The sequence below is a fragment of the Rhinolophus sinicus genome, linkage group LG01 (genome assembly GCF_036562045.2).
Source record: "Rhinolophus sinicus isolate RSC01 linkage group LG01, ASM3656204v1, whole genome shotgun sequence".
Lineage (NCBI taxonomy): Eukaryota > Metazoa > Chordata > Mammalia > Chiroptera > Rhinolophidae > Rhinolophus > Rhinolophus sinicus.
In genome coordinates, this window is record NC_133751.1 from 206,114,011 (window position 1) to 206,128,027 (window position 14,017).

At 51.0% G+C, this 14,017-nt stretch overlaps 1 protein-coding gene across 2 annotated transcripts; it reads left to right on the forward strand.

Moving 5' to 3' along the window:
- The first annotated feature begins 1,307 nt into the window (after positions 1-1,307).
- On the forward strand, positions 1,308-13,165 carry ACKR3 (atypical chemokine receptor 3). 2 transcript variants are annotated; one of them, XM_019740950.2, is made up of 2 exons: positions 1,308-1,421; positions 11,253-13,165. In XM_019740950.2, the coding sequence occupies exon 2, from the start codon at positions 11,298-11,300 to the stop codon at positions 12,384-12,386; it is 1,089 nt and encodes a 362-aa protein (XP_019596509.1). In that variant the 5' UTR covers positions 1,308-1,421; positions 11,253-11,297; the 3' UTR covers positions 12,387-13,165. The 2 variants fall into 2 exon arrangements, with proteins under 2 accessions (XP_019596509.1, XP_074171692.1); XM_074315591.1 differs by lacking the exon at positions 1,308-1,421 and adding an exon at positions 1,536-1,710.
- The last annotated feature ends 852 nt before the right edge of the window (positions 13,166-14,017 follow it).

Below are 14,017 nucleotides of genomic sequence, written 5' to 3' on the forward strand. Positions count from 1 at the left end.
CTGCATTGGGCAGGGTCAGCGTGGGCTTCTGTGAGCACACCCCTCCCAGAACCTCCAAAGAGCAGGTGTGTGTGCTGAAGCTTTTTATCTAAACAAAATACTGCTTTTGTTAAGGGCTTTCTCCACACGGAGGCCTCCAGCCTCGGGACCGTTGGATCTCCCAGTCCTCCAGACTCATCACTCGGCTGTCTGCTCTTATTTTTAGGACATGTATAAAAAGGATCTCAAAAAGTTTTGGCTCAGGAGGGAGAAAGTGGAAATACAGCAAGCAAGGCATGTGACTTCCACCACCCTCAGAGCACTGCTCTCAGACACACAGCAAACCCAAAACACTGCACTTGACTCAGGGAAGAAAGCTCAATAAGCATGGTTTTAAAAGTAAAAGTTTAGGGCGTTGCTTTATGGTTGATTTTTCTAAATAGGGTGGTGTAAGAAGAGAAGGTCAGATGGAACACATGTTCAGGTTGAATTCCACCAAGGGCAGAACTTTGTCAGACACTTCTAGGTAAGAATGTAGATTTTAATAATAAGAATAAAGTGTTTGCTAAACTCATCCTAGGAAAAGACATTTTTTTATACCCTTCCTGTGTGCCGAGCACTGGGTAGGCGCTTCGGAATATCATTTTGCTTAGATTTTCAAGGACTTTGGCCCTAAGGTCCTTTATGAATGAAAGAATTCAAATAAAATCTATTGAAATCTATTATAGAGGTTTCCCCCCCACTTTTGGGGTCTGTACTATGGTGCTGATTGATTGCTCATACGAAAACTGTGACTTCTGTTTTGGAGGAATTAACAAAGAAAATCCTGGCGGAATAAATCAACACCAAAGTTCACAAGTTCAGGGTATTTGTCTGGGGAACAAAGTCTTCCCTGCAGCAAAGAGGCATTCAAAGGAACTCTTGGTGTTAATGGGATTGTTAAAGATATACCTGAGACCAGACAAATATTTGATGATTTTGCAAAGCTTTAGGGTTTCTTTGCAGTTTTTCTTCTGACACATTTTTCCCCAAGGCTCTGGACCTTGTGGCTTCGTTAGACTTTGCAAATGAAGAAAGTCTGGGGTTTTCGAAGAGTGCATTTGTGTGACACAGCTTTGCTTGAAAGCAGCAGTGGGGTTTATAAAGAGGTGTGTGTGTGTGTTTGTGTGTGTGTGTGTGCATTTGTGTGTGTGCACGCACGTGTGTACATGTGTGTGCGTGCTTGCATGCACGTGTGTGCGCTTGTGTTGTGATGTGGGGGTGGTGCAGGGGAGGGAGGGAGGGAGATGAGGTTTACAAAGCTGCCATCTAGAGGCGCCTTCCTGCAGTGTATATAATGCAAGTCTGCAGCCAGAGAGCTCACAGTTGCTCCAAACTGCTCAGCCCTGAGGAGTGAGCCAGGAGCCGGGGAGCAGAGCCCTAAGCCAGAGCCCAGCCAGGAGGTAGGAAACTGTGCTGGGTCCAAGCCGGCCTTGGGGAGGGGGGAGGACGACGGGCAGGGTTTCCGCTCTCAAACTCAGTGATCTTTAAGCACTGTGATGGGTGCTTTGGAGAATGATTTCTGAAAGCACGGGCTGCACGGTGCATGGCTGCACTTGCAGAGTGCGCCTGCTAACGTGGGGGCTTCACCGTGCGCTGCAGAAAGTAAAAAGGGCAGTTTTCTTAGGTCACTTGTGGAAGGATCTCGTACGTTTGTTGGATTTAGGAATCTGGATTCAGGGATTTGCTGCTGTGAGTATTTAAGCTCGAGTAAAGTAAGCGGAGAACTTCGCGAGACTGCAGACTGTCCATTCTGCTTCTTAGAGTTGGCATAGGGGTCCGTTTGGCACCACTGTTTACCTGTTTTGCTTCTGATGTATTCAATGGGGAAGTAGATAGGATCGGCAGTGCACACGGGCTCGCAGAAAGATGTAGTGACTAAGAGGCATCCTGGAGTGACGCCGAGAATCTTTGTGGATCGACGTGTATTTGCATTCAGTGCCCTGGGAGTTTACGGGTCCCAGGAAGCCAGAGCTATAAGAGGGGGTGCTGGTTTAAAACGGCTCGGTCTTCTTGTGTCTTGATTGCATCCTTGCTAATCTCATCTGAGTATTTCTTGTTCTCACAGAATGTGTTAAATCCAACTTCAGTTGGGAAAAAATAAGCACATACACAGGTCTGGGATTTTGTAATTTAAATATACTCTTCGGATAAAGCATACATTTTGTTCCATTTTGTTAGCTTGCCTTAAGATTCAAGGGGTGTCTGAGAGTAAGAACTAGGGAGCGAGGTCAGAGATGGGGGCGGGGGGGGGGGGGAATTAACCGTGACTTGTAACTCCAGACAGAATCAGAAGTTGTAAGGCAGACCAGCTGTCTCTCTCTCTCTCTCTCTCTCTCTCTCTCTCTCTCTCTCTCTGTCTCTGTCTCTGTCTCTGTCTCTGTCTCTTTCTCAATTCATTTGCTCCCAACAGGATAATTACATTTTCCAGAAGTGGAAGAGGGCCCCCTGAAATGATTTACAGCTCTTTGAAGGTGTCTATCTGGTGCACTGACACCCCCTAAAATGTCATTCTGCAAAGTCTCCGTATGGTAACTTTTTCTTTTCTTTGGAAACGTAGATGCAGCGTTTGTGTCCCTTTATTTATGCCAGGAAAACGCAGAGATCCCATCGGCTCGCCTAGAAAAGCAAGTGGAGGCTGCTGGTGCCTGTGCTGAACTTTTGGTAGATTTTCAATAAATGGATGAGCGCTGGCCGGTTCCCGAGCACGAGCTTGCCCAGCTGCAGAGCTCCTGCTCTGAGCTTTGAGCAGAATTGCACACGGGAGCTCTAGCTTGGAAACAATTTGCTTTTTCCTCCTGTCTCTGCGAAGTAAACACTTGAGTGTGCACACAACTGCTGAGCTTGATGTCCCAATGCCCTCCCCTGAGATGGGGCAGGGGTGGGGGGAGGAGGGCCTGCAGGGCAGAGACGCAAAAGAGAATGGAGAAATGCTGCCCATCTGAGTTTTTTTTTTGGGGGGGGCTTTTTTTTAAAGGGGTATGCATTGCAATCATAGTTTAAAGAGAGTTCCGGAAAGTATAGCCAAGGCAGCGTACCTGTGCTTAAGGGAGTGAGGACTTTGGGCGTGAGGTGGCCTCTCTTAACAGCAAGGCCAGAGACTTGAGAGGGTATTATGGTTTCCAGGGAGGCCCAGAGCAGGCAAAGTATAGGCTTTCTGGGTGGGGGGGAGTGGAGGGAACAAAACAAAACCCCAAACAAACAAAAAAACCTGTTTAATCAGGAACAGTGGCTTTTTGTACAACCATTCTAGGCAGCGAGGCTCTTGTTTTCTAGGAGATATTAGAGAAGTTGGTGGAAGTTACTCAAACCTGAGGCTGCAAATCACTCTATAAACCCTAAGAGTAACTGAGGAGAAGCAAAGACCTTCGAGATTTCAGGCCTAGATTGGCCTCAGTGGTTTTGCAGAGCAGGACTGGAATTGGGGGCTGGAAAGTATCTGCACTTTGAAAGCAGGCAACCAAGGAACGTGTTTTACTCTTAGGAACTAAAATAGTGTTAGAATGCCTTCCAATCGCGTTACACATGGGCAGGTACAATTTAGAAAGAGTCAAGTGTTTTTCAAGTCCAGAAAATTATAGCTCCAGGACACAGATTTTCTATTAAAATAAAAGCAAGCAAGCCAAAAAAAAAAAAAAAAGGAGGGGCGGTTCTTTAATTTTGAATACCTGATTCTCTGCAGGGAGCATTTGATGCTTTTGTTACTTAAGAATCTACTAATTGGAACTGGAGAAAAAATTATTGCTTCATTATTAAAGTGATGGGAGAATTGCATAGTTTTGTTGTGAAAATTTTGCTGAGCCACAAGTAGGTTTGGGCCCTTGCTTTTTTCCAAGTGCCCAAAGGGTGGAGAGGCTGAGACTTTCTCAGGTGGCCTTGAACTGCTGTTGGTTAAGGGACAGATACAGCAGCAGCGTGGGGACCGGGGACACTGAGGGCCAGGTCGGCCAGAGAGCTAGCATCTTCCAGTTTTCTTACTTTACCGGATGCCTTTGTGGGGATCTTGCCTCAATTTTAATAGGAGAGTCTAAGATTGCATACCATTCTCCTGGGAACCCCATTGTGTGTAGCCAAGAGCCAACAGTGAGTGGCTCTCAGCTTGGCTGACCTCCCACTGCCTCGTCCTGGCCCTAAACTGGTGGGAATCAGGGCTCTGGTTACACTTGGCCAACCCAGACGGCAGCCTTTGAGATGTGGGATCTCTGGATCTGCCCTCTGAGGACAGCACCACTTCCCTGTCGGGCAGCCGAGCCCAGCAGACTGGATCGAGTTTCTGGATGTGGGGTTCATTTTATCCCCCCAATACGCTATGTGTTTACGTGACAGTTGGGGACCCCGGGAGTAGGTGGCCTATATCTGAATTAGGGTAGAGCTTTTTCTGTCGTTCCTGACCCCCCTCCATTATTTTTTGAGTTCCCAAATGATTCAGAGAAGTTCCTTACTTGTGTAAACTATGATCACTCACTGTCACTGGTGAGTGTGTAGTCAAGATGGCATTGTGTTTTTGGTTTGCTTGGTCCTGGGGGACAGACTGCTCCCCAGTCTGCTATCAGCCCTAGCAGAGGCTGCAACTGCAGCTTGCCTGGACTGCCCCATAGATTTATTGCAGGGAGTGTGGCAACAACAACAAAACCCCAAAACAAAAAAGCAAGTACATAAAAACCAAACCTCAATCATGTGCAATTGCCGACTGATTCTTGAAGGGTCCTGTGGATTCTCCTTAACTAAACTGCAGGCCCACCAAGCAAAGGGGTGGGGCTTTCCCAGGACACCCCATTCTCACTGGATAATCTCTGGGAAGGTTGGGAGAGTGAAGGGAACTGTTATTAGCCCCAAACCCAAGATAGCCAGTCCCTCCTCCCGTCCGGCCTCAGTTTCCAGGTGCACAGAGCAGTGAGAGAGGCCGAACAGGCGATCTTGTCTGAGGACAGCACTGAACTGCTCCCTCAGACTCCATCCCAGGAGGACACGGGTCCTAAATTGCAGAAAGCCAATCAAGAAGTTCCCCTGTAAGCAGAGGTCCTGAAGATCCCAGAGGGCCAGAGGGCCCCTCTGTCCGAGCTGGTGCCGGGGCCCCGCCTGGCCCTGAGTTATCTTATCTGCACCACTGGAGCCTGGGAGCGCCTTCCTGTCTCCTGGTGGCCTGCCTCCAGCCAGTTCTGCACCCTGCCTTTCCACGTGGCTTGTGTCACCTCCACCCTCAGAAGCCTTTTCAGCCCCAAAGCGACTCCCTTGCTCAAGACTTTTGTGGCTCCTACATGACCAGGCCCAGCCTGATTCCCTCGCCTCCACGAAGTCCCGATGCTTGCCTCCAGCTCTCCTTTGTGGGGTGCTTGGCCTCAGCCAGGTTTGGTGACCCTCTTACGACACATCACTGATCCACCTACCACCCCCACCTTTCTCCTTGAAGGCCTCAATCCACTTGAGTGGAAATCCCCCCCTCTCTTGCTCCAGGGCCTCCACCACCACCCTCCTGCCTCCTGACCTTGCCAGTCAGCTGGCAGCTCTTGGGGACAGGGGTGGGACGATGCTGGTTTGCTGTTCCCCACAGCAGGGCCCCTCCCAGAAGAGGCTTCGCAAACATTTGGGTCATGAAAAGGGGTGATAGTCTCTTAGCTCAGCGAGGATTTCAGTCTCTTGTGGTCACCCATCTCCAGGGACAGCCTCAGATCGCTTGTCTCCATGGAGCTTGATTAACTATCGATTGTTTGAACACCTACTATGTGCCGGGTGGCTTTCCTGGCGTGTGTATACAAAGACGAAGATGATGTTTTGGGGTGTGGGGCTTGCATAGGACGGAGGAATGTAAACAAGGCAGTGACACAGCACAGAGTTCTCTGGCCGGGTGGGGGAAAGCAGGATAAATGGGACGGTGTGTTATTTGGCACAGGATGGGCTGAGGGATTTGTGGGGAAGGGTCTTCCTGCTCTGTGATGGGAAATTGCAAACCCACTGAAGGCAGTTTGGGTGAACGCTAGCCAGATACCTGACCATGTGGCATTCTGTCATGGAGGGACTGACTTTTGGCCAGTGAAAGGACATGTTTATTGCAGGACAAACCACTGCCCCATGGAGACTCTGACCTTGGAGGCCTCTAGTTCTGGCTTTGTCCCCAGCTCGCCGGGTGAGCTCAGACAAACCATTTGGATGCTGCTTAAGACCTCAGCCCTTGCTGCTTCTCACTTGTCAAGGATACTTGGTGGGTGAATAATAAGCCTGAGAAGTGAAAGGCATCTCTCCCAGGAAAGTCCTCCAAGGCACAGAGAGGAGCCCTGCCACCCTGTGGGACTGAGTGGTAGATAAGGCCCTTCACAGACCCCCAGACCCCAGGGGAGGCCGGACAGATGCAGGGTCCTCCACAGGCCTAGGACAGCCCCCTTCCATCATGACAGAAGTGTGATGCCACCTGAGTGCCGGTGTTGGGCGAGGAATCTAGAATCGAGCGGACTCCTGAGATAAAACACAGGAAGTGTCAGGAAAAAGGGGATGGACAGTGACACTTACTGCGTTTCCTTCTCAATTATGTCTCTGTGGTCTAGAAAAATGGAATTTTTGGTTTTTTTGGAGGTTTATTGTTTTGTGGGACATTCCTGCCTCCATTAAAACTTACATAATTCTTGATGTTCACAGAGTAAAACCTGTAATTCCGCTTTTGTCCCCTCATCCCATCCTCCCAGCCCAGTTTTATACTTATTGCAGACAATGCTCTACGCCTGACGTGCACATACTTAACATATAAAAATACACATAATTTTTGTCTTGTTTTGTGTAAAAGAGACTACGTTGTGTGTATGTCTGCCACTGCCTTACACTTAACGTTCTTATAACTTTCTATGTGCATAAAAGTCGGTCTCCCTCTTTGTTTTCACAGCTAAATTATACTCCAGACAGTAGATCCACTGTACTGTGTTGGACCGTTCCTCTACTGACGGATGCGTATGTCGTCTTCAGGGTTTTGCTAGCTTCTGACTGTACTTCAGTAACATTCTTGTACATCTGCTAGGGAACATGGGAACCTAAAGTCACAGAACTGGAAAAATCTTTTATTCTGCACCCCGTTTTTTTTCCTTCTGTCAGGAATCCAGAGGCCTGAGAACCTGAGTGTGTGAAGTGGGGCTCATCCCCTTGTGCAGCCTGTGTGGGTTTCGAGCCTCATGGAGGCGAGCACTGGCTGACACCTAGAAGTTTCTCCTAAGCTCTGGCCCCATGCTGTGGGAACAGAATTGCTGGTTTATTCCAGCAGAGGGTGACTCATCTGAGGTGGATGGGGGCATCTCCTCCAGGTTCTGGGGTTACCAGCCCCACCGCTGTCGCCCAGCAAAGCTGACCAGCCACACGGCTCATGTAGAAGCAGCTTACATTGTGTGCCCTGAGCACGCGCAGCTGTGTGTACGTACAGTGGTACCTCGGTTTTCGAACGTCTCTGTTGACGAACATTTTGGTTTACGTACGCCATGAGTTTTATGGATCTATGGTATCATTAGATAGTAAAATTCATGCTAAATTTGCAGTTTGGGGGGTTGATTTTAAAGGTCTGGAATGGATTAATCCATTTTGCATTACTTTCGATGGGGAAACCGTGCCTCGGTTTTCGAACATTTCAGAACTCGAAGAGTCTCCTGTGACGGATTACGTTAGAAAACCGAGGGACCACTGCACTAGATGAGGCCATCCCTGCTTTGGCCGAGATTCCCGTGCGGGGCGCCCAGGGAGCTGGAGTGGCTGCAGAGAGTTAGTAGAAGCTCCCCTCACTGGCTGTGCCCTCAGATTTTGCTGGGAGCTTAGGGGAAGCAGGGGCCTGGGTAGATAAATCATCGTTTGCCGTATCGCACCTCTGTTTGTATTGGGCTCTGAGAGCCCCCCTTGTTAGAACCTAACCAGTGATGTAGGAAGAGTCTTTCCCCAGGGTCGCCATGGGCCTGCCCTGCCCGCCGCACGCCTCCTGGACACACACACGGCAGCTGGGCCTTTCGGCAGACCACAGGCCACGTAACATGGCAGACTGTCAAAGAATATTCTCTTCTCTAGAAACAGCCCTTGTTGTTTTCCAAAACCTGACACATGAAAAAATACCCAAATGACAAAAGGCTAAGCTATTCTGGGGGCATTTCTCCCATCCTGGTTCCCTTGTAAACCTGTGTAGGATTTGAGGACTGCAGGGCTTGTTCTGTCTCCTTTCTTTGCACCTGCCTTCCTTCTCTTGACCACTAGAGCCTTCTGTGATGGGGGTGGGGGTGCGGGGCACCGTGGTCCCCAGAGGAATGTGGGGGCCTCTGGCTTCATCTCCTGGCTCATTGATGGCTGATAAGTGGAGCCAGTGCCTTCCCTGCTCCAGCCTGGAGCCTCCCAGCCCCTGCTTTCCCCTTTAGTCTCTGTGGGAAGCTTCCCACTGTGTCACCCCGGACAGCTGCAGGGGGAGGTGTGCCCAGCTCACAAGTAATGCTTCTGGCTCAGAGGACCAGTGATCACTAAATCAGGTTTTCATTGCCCAGACGGCAGAGGCAGAAACCCTTTCCCACTGTGGCTAGGGCCCTGGGAGTGTAAAGGCTGGTGGCAGCTCAGAGGTGCCAGGGTGTGGTGGGGCCTGGAAGGACACGTTGTCATTTCCTGGGGGGTTGGAGAAGGCATGAGAGGCAGGTGTATTCTCATTTTGTACCCCTGCCCCTGCATGGGTCTGTCTGTCCAGACCTGAACCTGCAGGGTGTCTCTTTGGGGTGAAGACATCCAAGTCAGGCTAACAAAGGCCGGGGGTCATTCCTTTCTTTCTGGCCCCTGGGAACTGCCCACGCCCCAGAATTTACAGCTGTGTCTGCTGAGGCCTTGTAATCTGTGGCAGTGTGGGCAGAGGAAGGTGACCCCCAGGCGCCAGCTGAGTGGCTCTCCAGTCCCTGGGCGCGGCCCACCTCTGCCCAGCTGCAGAGCTGTGGCTTGTCCTCCAGCTGAGCTCCTCTGCTCTGCAGGGACCCTGGGGTCACATAAACTAAGCCACAAATGTGTGTCATTTTAAAGAAATAGAAAAAAGAAGGGTCACCACATTAGAAGCATACAGGAAAGCGAAGCCAACATCCTTTGCCTCATCTGGAATTGGGGGGTCAGCTCCAGGCCAGTTAGTTGCCCAGAGGGAGGTGGCAATAGTGGCTTCCAGGCACAGTCTGGGACTGGCTGCCCACTTGACGCCAGTCCAGCGGGTCCTGGGGGCCTGGCTCCTCACGTCCTCTGCTGCCCTGTGTGCCCTGGTCCTGTCCAGGTCCTCGTGCAGCATCTTAGGACGGTGTCTTCTGTGAGAAGTTTATCTGTCTGATACTTGCTGTTGCTGAGCTCCCAGGGTGCCCTCGGGTGCGGGTGTGTCAGCTCTTGTGACAAGTCAGTGATCACAGGACATGAGGGTCCTCCTGGCAGTGGGGGGTGAGGGGTGGCTCTGAGGACCACCAGGCTTCCTGGCGCTGGGGCCGGTGGTTCTCTCCTCATCACGGGAGGTCCAGCCCTTTCCATGATCAGCGAGGACACTGAGGCCTGGGTAGGTCACCAGAAGGGAAACCAACAGAGGACAACTGCCCAGAAGCCTGCAGGTGGCCTCAGGTAAATGGGATTCAAGGATAGGTGGTCTGTGAGAGTTTTACGGCTGAGGAGCCGGTCCTGGGAAGCGCAGAGTGTCTCATCCCTCTGGGAATCTGTCCATTTTTCCTGAAGGTGAACCAGCGCCTGTCTTTGTGTGAGCTTCTGCCTGTCCTCCACGGTGGGGACGTTATTACTTTGCCAGTGAGAGTCAGCTTCAAGGGTGCAGCAGGAATAAGGCAGGGCTTGTTTTCTGCTAAAGCGAGGGGGAGGGGCGAGATGAAGTTATATTGAGCATATGCTATGTGTCAGATTCTGCACTGGGACTTTGTGAGCTAGATGCTGGTGTCGTGAGAAGCAGCGCAGACGGGTTAACTAGTCTCAAATTAAACACGAATGAGTGAGGAGTGAGAATCCCTACGTAGGAAGGTCTGCTGTCAGGATGGGCGCGTCTCCAGCTGTCTCTTCACACTCACCTGGGCAGTGACCCTCCTCCAGGGAGTTCCATGTGTGACCTGGAGTCCACTTGAATTAACTTGGCACATAAACTTGACTCGGTCAGTCCTTACCTGTGGCAGGTGAGAAGAAAATACAAGCACCTTACTATGTGAGATAGTTCTCACCAGGACACACGATTATTTCCATCTTACATCCTCCCCCATCCCCCGTAGCCATGCCGACCCAGAGCTATGTTTTGGAGGGATTTCAGGGCCCTCAGGAGGACAGGTCAACAGTGGAAGCCAGCCCCTGGCAGCTCTCATAGCCGGTGAATTTGGGGACAAATCATGTCCAGGCACAGTGGTACATTGGGGCTGGATTCTCCATGGGTGTCAAAATGGTGACAGTTCCGAGTGTTGGCCTCATGCCGAGTCAGGAAAGACAGCTGAGAAAATTGTCAGCCCCTCCAGACATGCAGCAGGTGGTGATCTTTGTGTTTTGCGTCTTGGCACAAGTTGCCCTTGAAGCAGGTGGACAGACAAAAGATGGAGAACTAGGAGATGGCCCAGGGCTTGACACAGCTGCCTGGTCGCCCTTCATTGAAAATCATGGCAAACCCAGAGTCTATAGGTTTGGGGCACTGTCAGGCTGCCACTTGCTGAGCGTGTTTCGAGGGGTCCGCAATTGCAGATGGAGGGTAGTCTAAGACCCAGGTTTACACGCAAATTTTGCAGAAAGGTAAAAAGCACCTAGTCTCATTTTTAATGCAAATGTGGAAGAGAATCTAAAGGACTCTCATTCAGATCCCAGAGCAGGAAAATTGCAATTCATGGGAGCCAAGAACAGATCAACTCCACCTTTCTTGGGAGGTATAGATGAAATGGCTCCAGTGTCCCCCATGGGGGACGAGCCAGCCAGCTGTGTCACTGTGGCTGCTGCCTGGCCTTTCTCTGGCCCCTGGATGGTGCAGACTTCACACCCCGGGCTCAGCCAGGCTGGCGATGTCTTGAGCATACAGCCATAAAAAGACAGAGAGAGCACACACTGTTTCTTTGAGCACCATGTAGATTTAGATTTGGGTATATTTGATTTTGTTTTGCTGAGTTGTTATGGTCATTTTCTTTGCCAAAATACTACAGAGCTGAAGCGAAACAGCTGGGCGTACGGAGCGCTGGGAAAGCATTTTGACTGAAACACGAATGTTTCCTCACCACACAGTGTTTTCTCTTCCATCTTTTTAGGTTTGATCTTTCGTGCAGGCCATTTGCTCGCTGCCTTTGGACACCATGGATTTGCATCTGTTTGACTACTCAGAACCGGGGAATTTCTCCGACATCAGCTGGCCGTGCAACAGCAGCGACTGCCTCGTGGTGGACACGGTCACGTGCCCCAACATGGCCAACAAAAGCGTGCTGCTGTACACGCTGTCCTTCATCTACATCTTCATCTTCGTGATGGGCATGATTGCCAACTCCGTGGTGGTCTGGGTGAACATCCGGGCCAAGACCACGGGCTACGACACGCACTGCTACATCTTAAACCTGGCCATCGCCGACCTGTGCGTGGTGGTCACCATCCCCGTGTGGGTGGTCAGCCTCGTGCAGCACAACCAGTGGCCCATGGGAGAGCTCACGTGCAAGGTCACTCACCTCATCTTCTCCATCAATCTCTTCGGAAGCATCTTCTTCCTCACGTGCATGAGCGTGGACCGCTACCTGTCCGTCACCTACTTCACCAACACCTCGAGCCACAAGAAGAAGACGGCTCGCCGCGTCGTCTGTGTCCTGGTGTGGCTGCTGGCGTTCTGCGTGTCCCTGCCCGACACCTACTACCTGAAGACAGTCACGTCTGCGTCCAACAACGAGACCTACTGCCGGTCCTTCTACCCCGAGCACAGCGTCAAGGAGTGGCTCATCAGCATGGAGCTGTTGTCTGTGATCCTGGGCTTCGTGGTCCCTTTCTGCATCATCGCCGTCTTCTACTTCCTGCTGGCCAGAGCCATCTCGGCCTCCAGCGACCAGGAGAAGCACAGCAGCCGGAAGATCATCTTCTCCTACGTGCTGGTGTTCCTGGCGTGCTGGCTGCCCTACCACGTGGTGGTGCTGCTGGACGTGTGCTCCATCCTGCACTACATCCCGTTCACCTGCCAGCTGGAGAACTTCCTGTTCACGGCGCTGCACGTCACGCAGTGCCTGTCCCTGGTGCACTGCTGCGTCAACCCCGTGCTCTACAGCTTCATCAACCGCAACTACCGGTACGAGCTGATGAAGGCCTTCATCTTCAAGTACTCGGCCAAGACAGGCCTCACCAAGCTCATCGACGCCTCCCGGCTGTCGGACACCGAGTACGCCGCGCTGGAGCAAAGCGCCAAGTGATGGGCGCGGAGCCCGGGACACGTGCGTGCGTTTTCCCGCGGCGCCCGAGCCGCGTGGCTCCCGAGAGGAGAGCAGAGCGGCCTCGGGCCGTGACGCCCGAGCAGCGTGACCAGCGGAACGCGTGGCGCTGTGCGGCCTTCTTTCTCGTGCATCGTGACGGCCACGTCGCGCGGGGCTGTGCCGCTCGTCCAAGCCGCAGTGGGACGGGCTTGCCCACGCGTGTGTAACATAGGCCCCCCTGTGTTTCCTGAAGGTCTCTCTGCGAAGATTTGTATTTAAATGTTAAGACTCTATTTTCTCACTATGGGTGTACCTTATTTGAAAGTTTAAATATATTTTAAATATCCTATGGGGAGGGATAATGCGGATGTGTATGCAGACTGTCGTAGTTTTAAGAGTAGCTTGACTTCCGTTCTGACTAAGGAGGACATTAATTGTTAGCTGTTGTGAAATTATACACACACACACACACATATATATAAATATATAAATATATAAATATATGCCAGTCTTGGTGGGACTGTTTTATTTACGACCGTTCTTTATATCTGTGTGGTGCTCGGTACCAGCATGGGGTGTGGGACGAGAACTGCCCTGTTACACAGTTTCTGACATTAAATCGTATTTGTAAACTTATATAAAAAAAAAAAAAAAAAAGCGAAACAAAACAAAAAAGCAAAACTGTTCCAGGCTGCAACTCTGTGCACAATTGAGAGTTCTGTCAATTTGTAAGTTATTATTATTATTATTTTTTAAATAAAGATCTCTTTTTCCTACAAGGGCATTTGAGTGTCAGTTTTAAGAGCGTGTTTGGCATTTCAGCGGCACGCATGCACATGCATACTGCACATACAGGTCAACATATAATAAGTATGTTTGAAAAAAGAGTGCTACCAAAGGCAGAACCCAAGGGGTTAACTGGGATGAAATGGTATAAAAGGGAAAACGTTTGAGTGCGTTGAGGGTTCTGGGGTTTAACAAAACATGTTTCACACAGTGTGTTTGAGGGACGGGAGGGGGTTCAGAGACACGGTTGTTGAGACAAAATTGGTGTCTGGTGTCTGAGGGTTCAGAGCCCAGGACTTGCATTGGCATATGTGCTCCTCTTGTGCCTCCAGAGCCACACGTCACAGCCCCTTGAATCTTCTCTGCTAAGGTTCTGCAGCTTAAATCCCCATTTCCCTTTCTCTGTACAGGACAAGCTCTCATTTAAAACATAACCCATCAGTGACCCCCTTCTGGAGGCCAGGCGAGGAGGGAATTACCAAATAGACTGAGTTGACTAGTATGAAAGAGCACTCTCAGAACGGCTGATTTGGCTGTGCCCTCACCACCCGGGCATGGGGCCATGAGAATGGCAGAGACTTCAGCAAGCAGGTCCATCTTGGCAGGAGCTCAGAGAAGGGCCTGGCTGCCCAATGCTGCCCTTGTCCTCTCCAGCCCTGGTGACACTTATTTTCAGAGTTGTTTGCCAACACGGAGGTGGACGGGGACCAGGAGCTCTGGTCCCTCCTGAGTTTGGGGCCTGCTACTGCTCAGGAAGCAGCCCGTGCATGACAGCTTGTCCATGGAGTCACACTGGACAGCCCCTGGCAGGGCCCAGACACCGCACCTGCAGCGGACGGCTCCTG

Excerpts from the sequence above, each read along its gene's own strand:
- ACKR3 (XM_019740950.2), top strand. The coding sequence starts at position 11,298 with ATGGATTTGCATCTGTTTGACTACTCAGAACCGGGGAATTTCTCCGAC.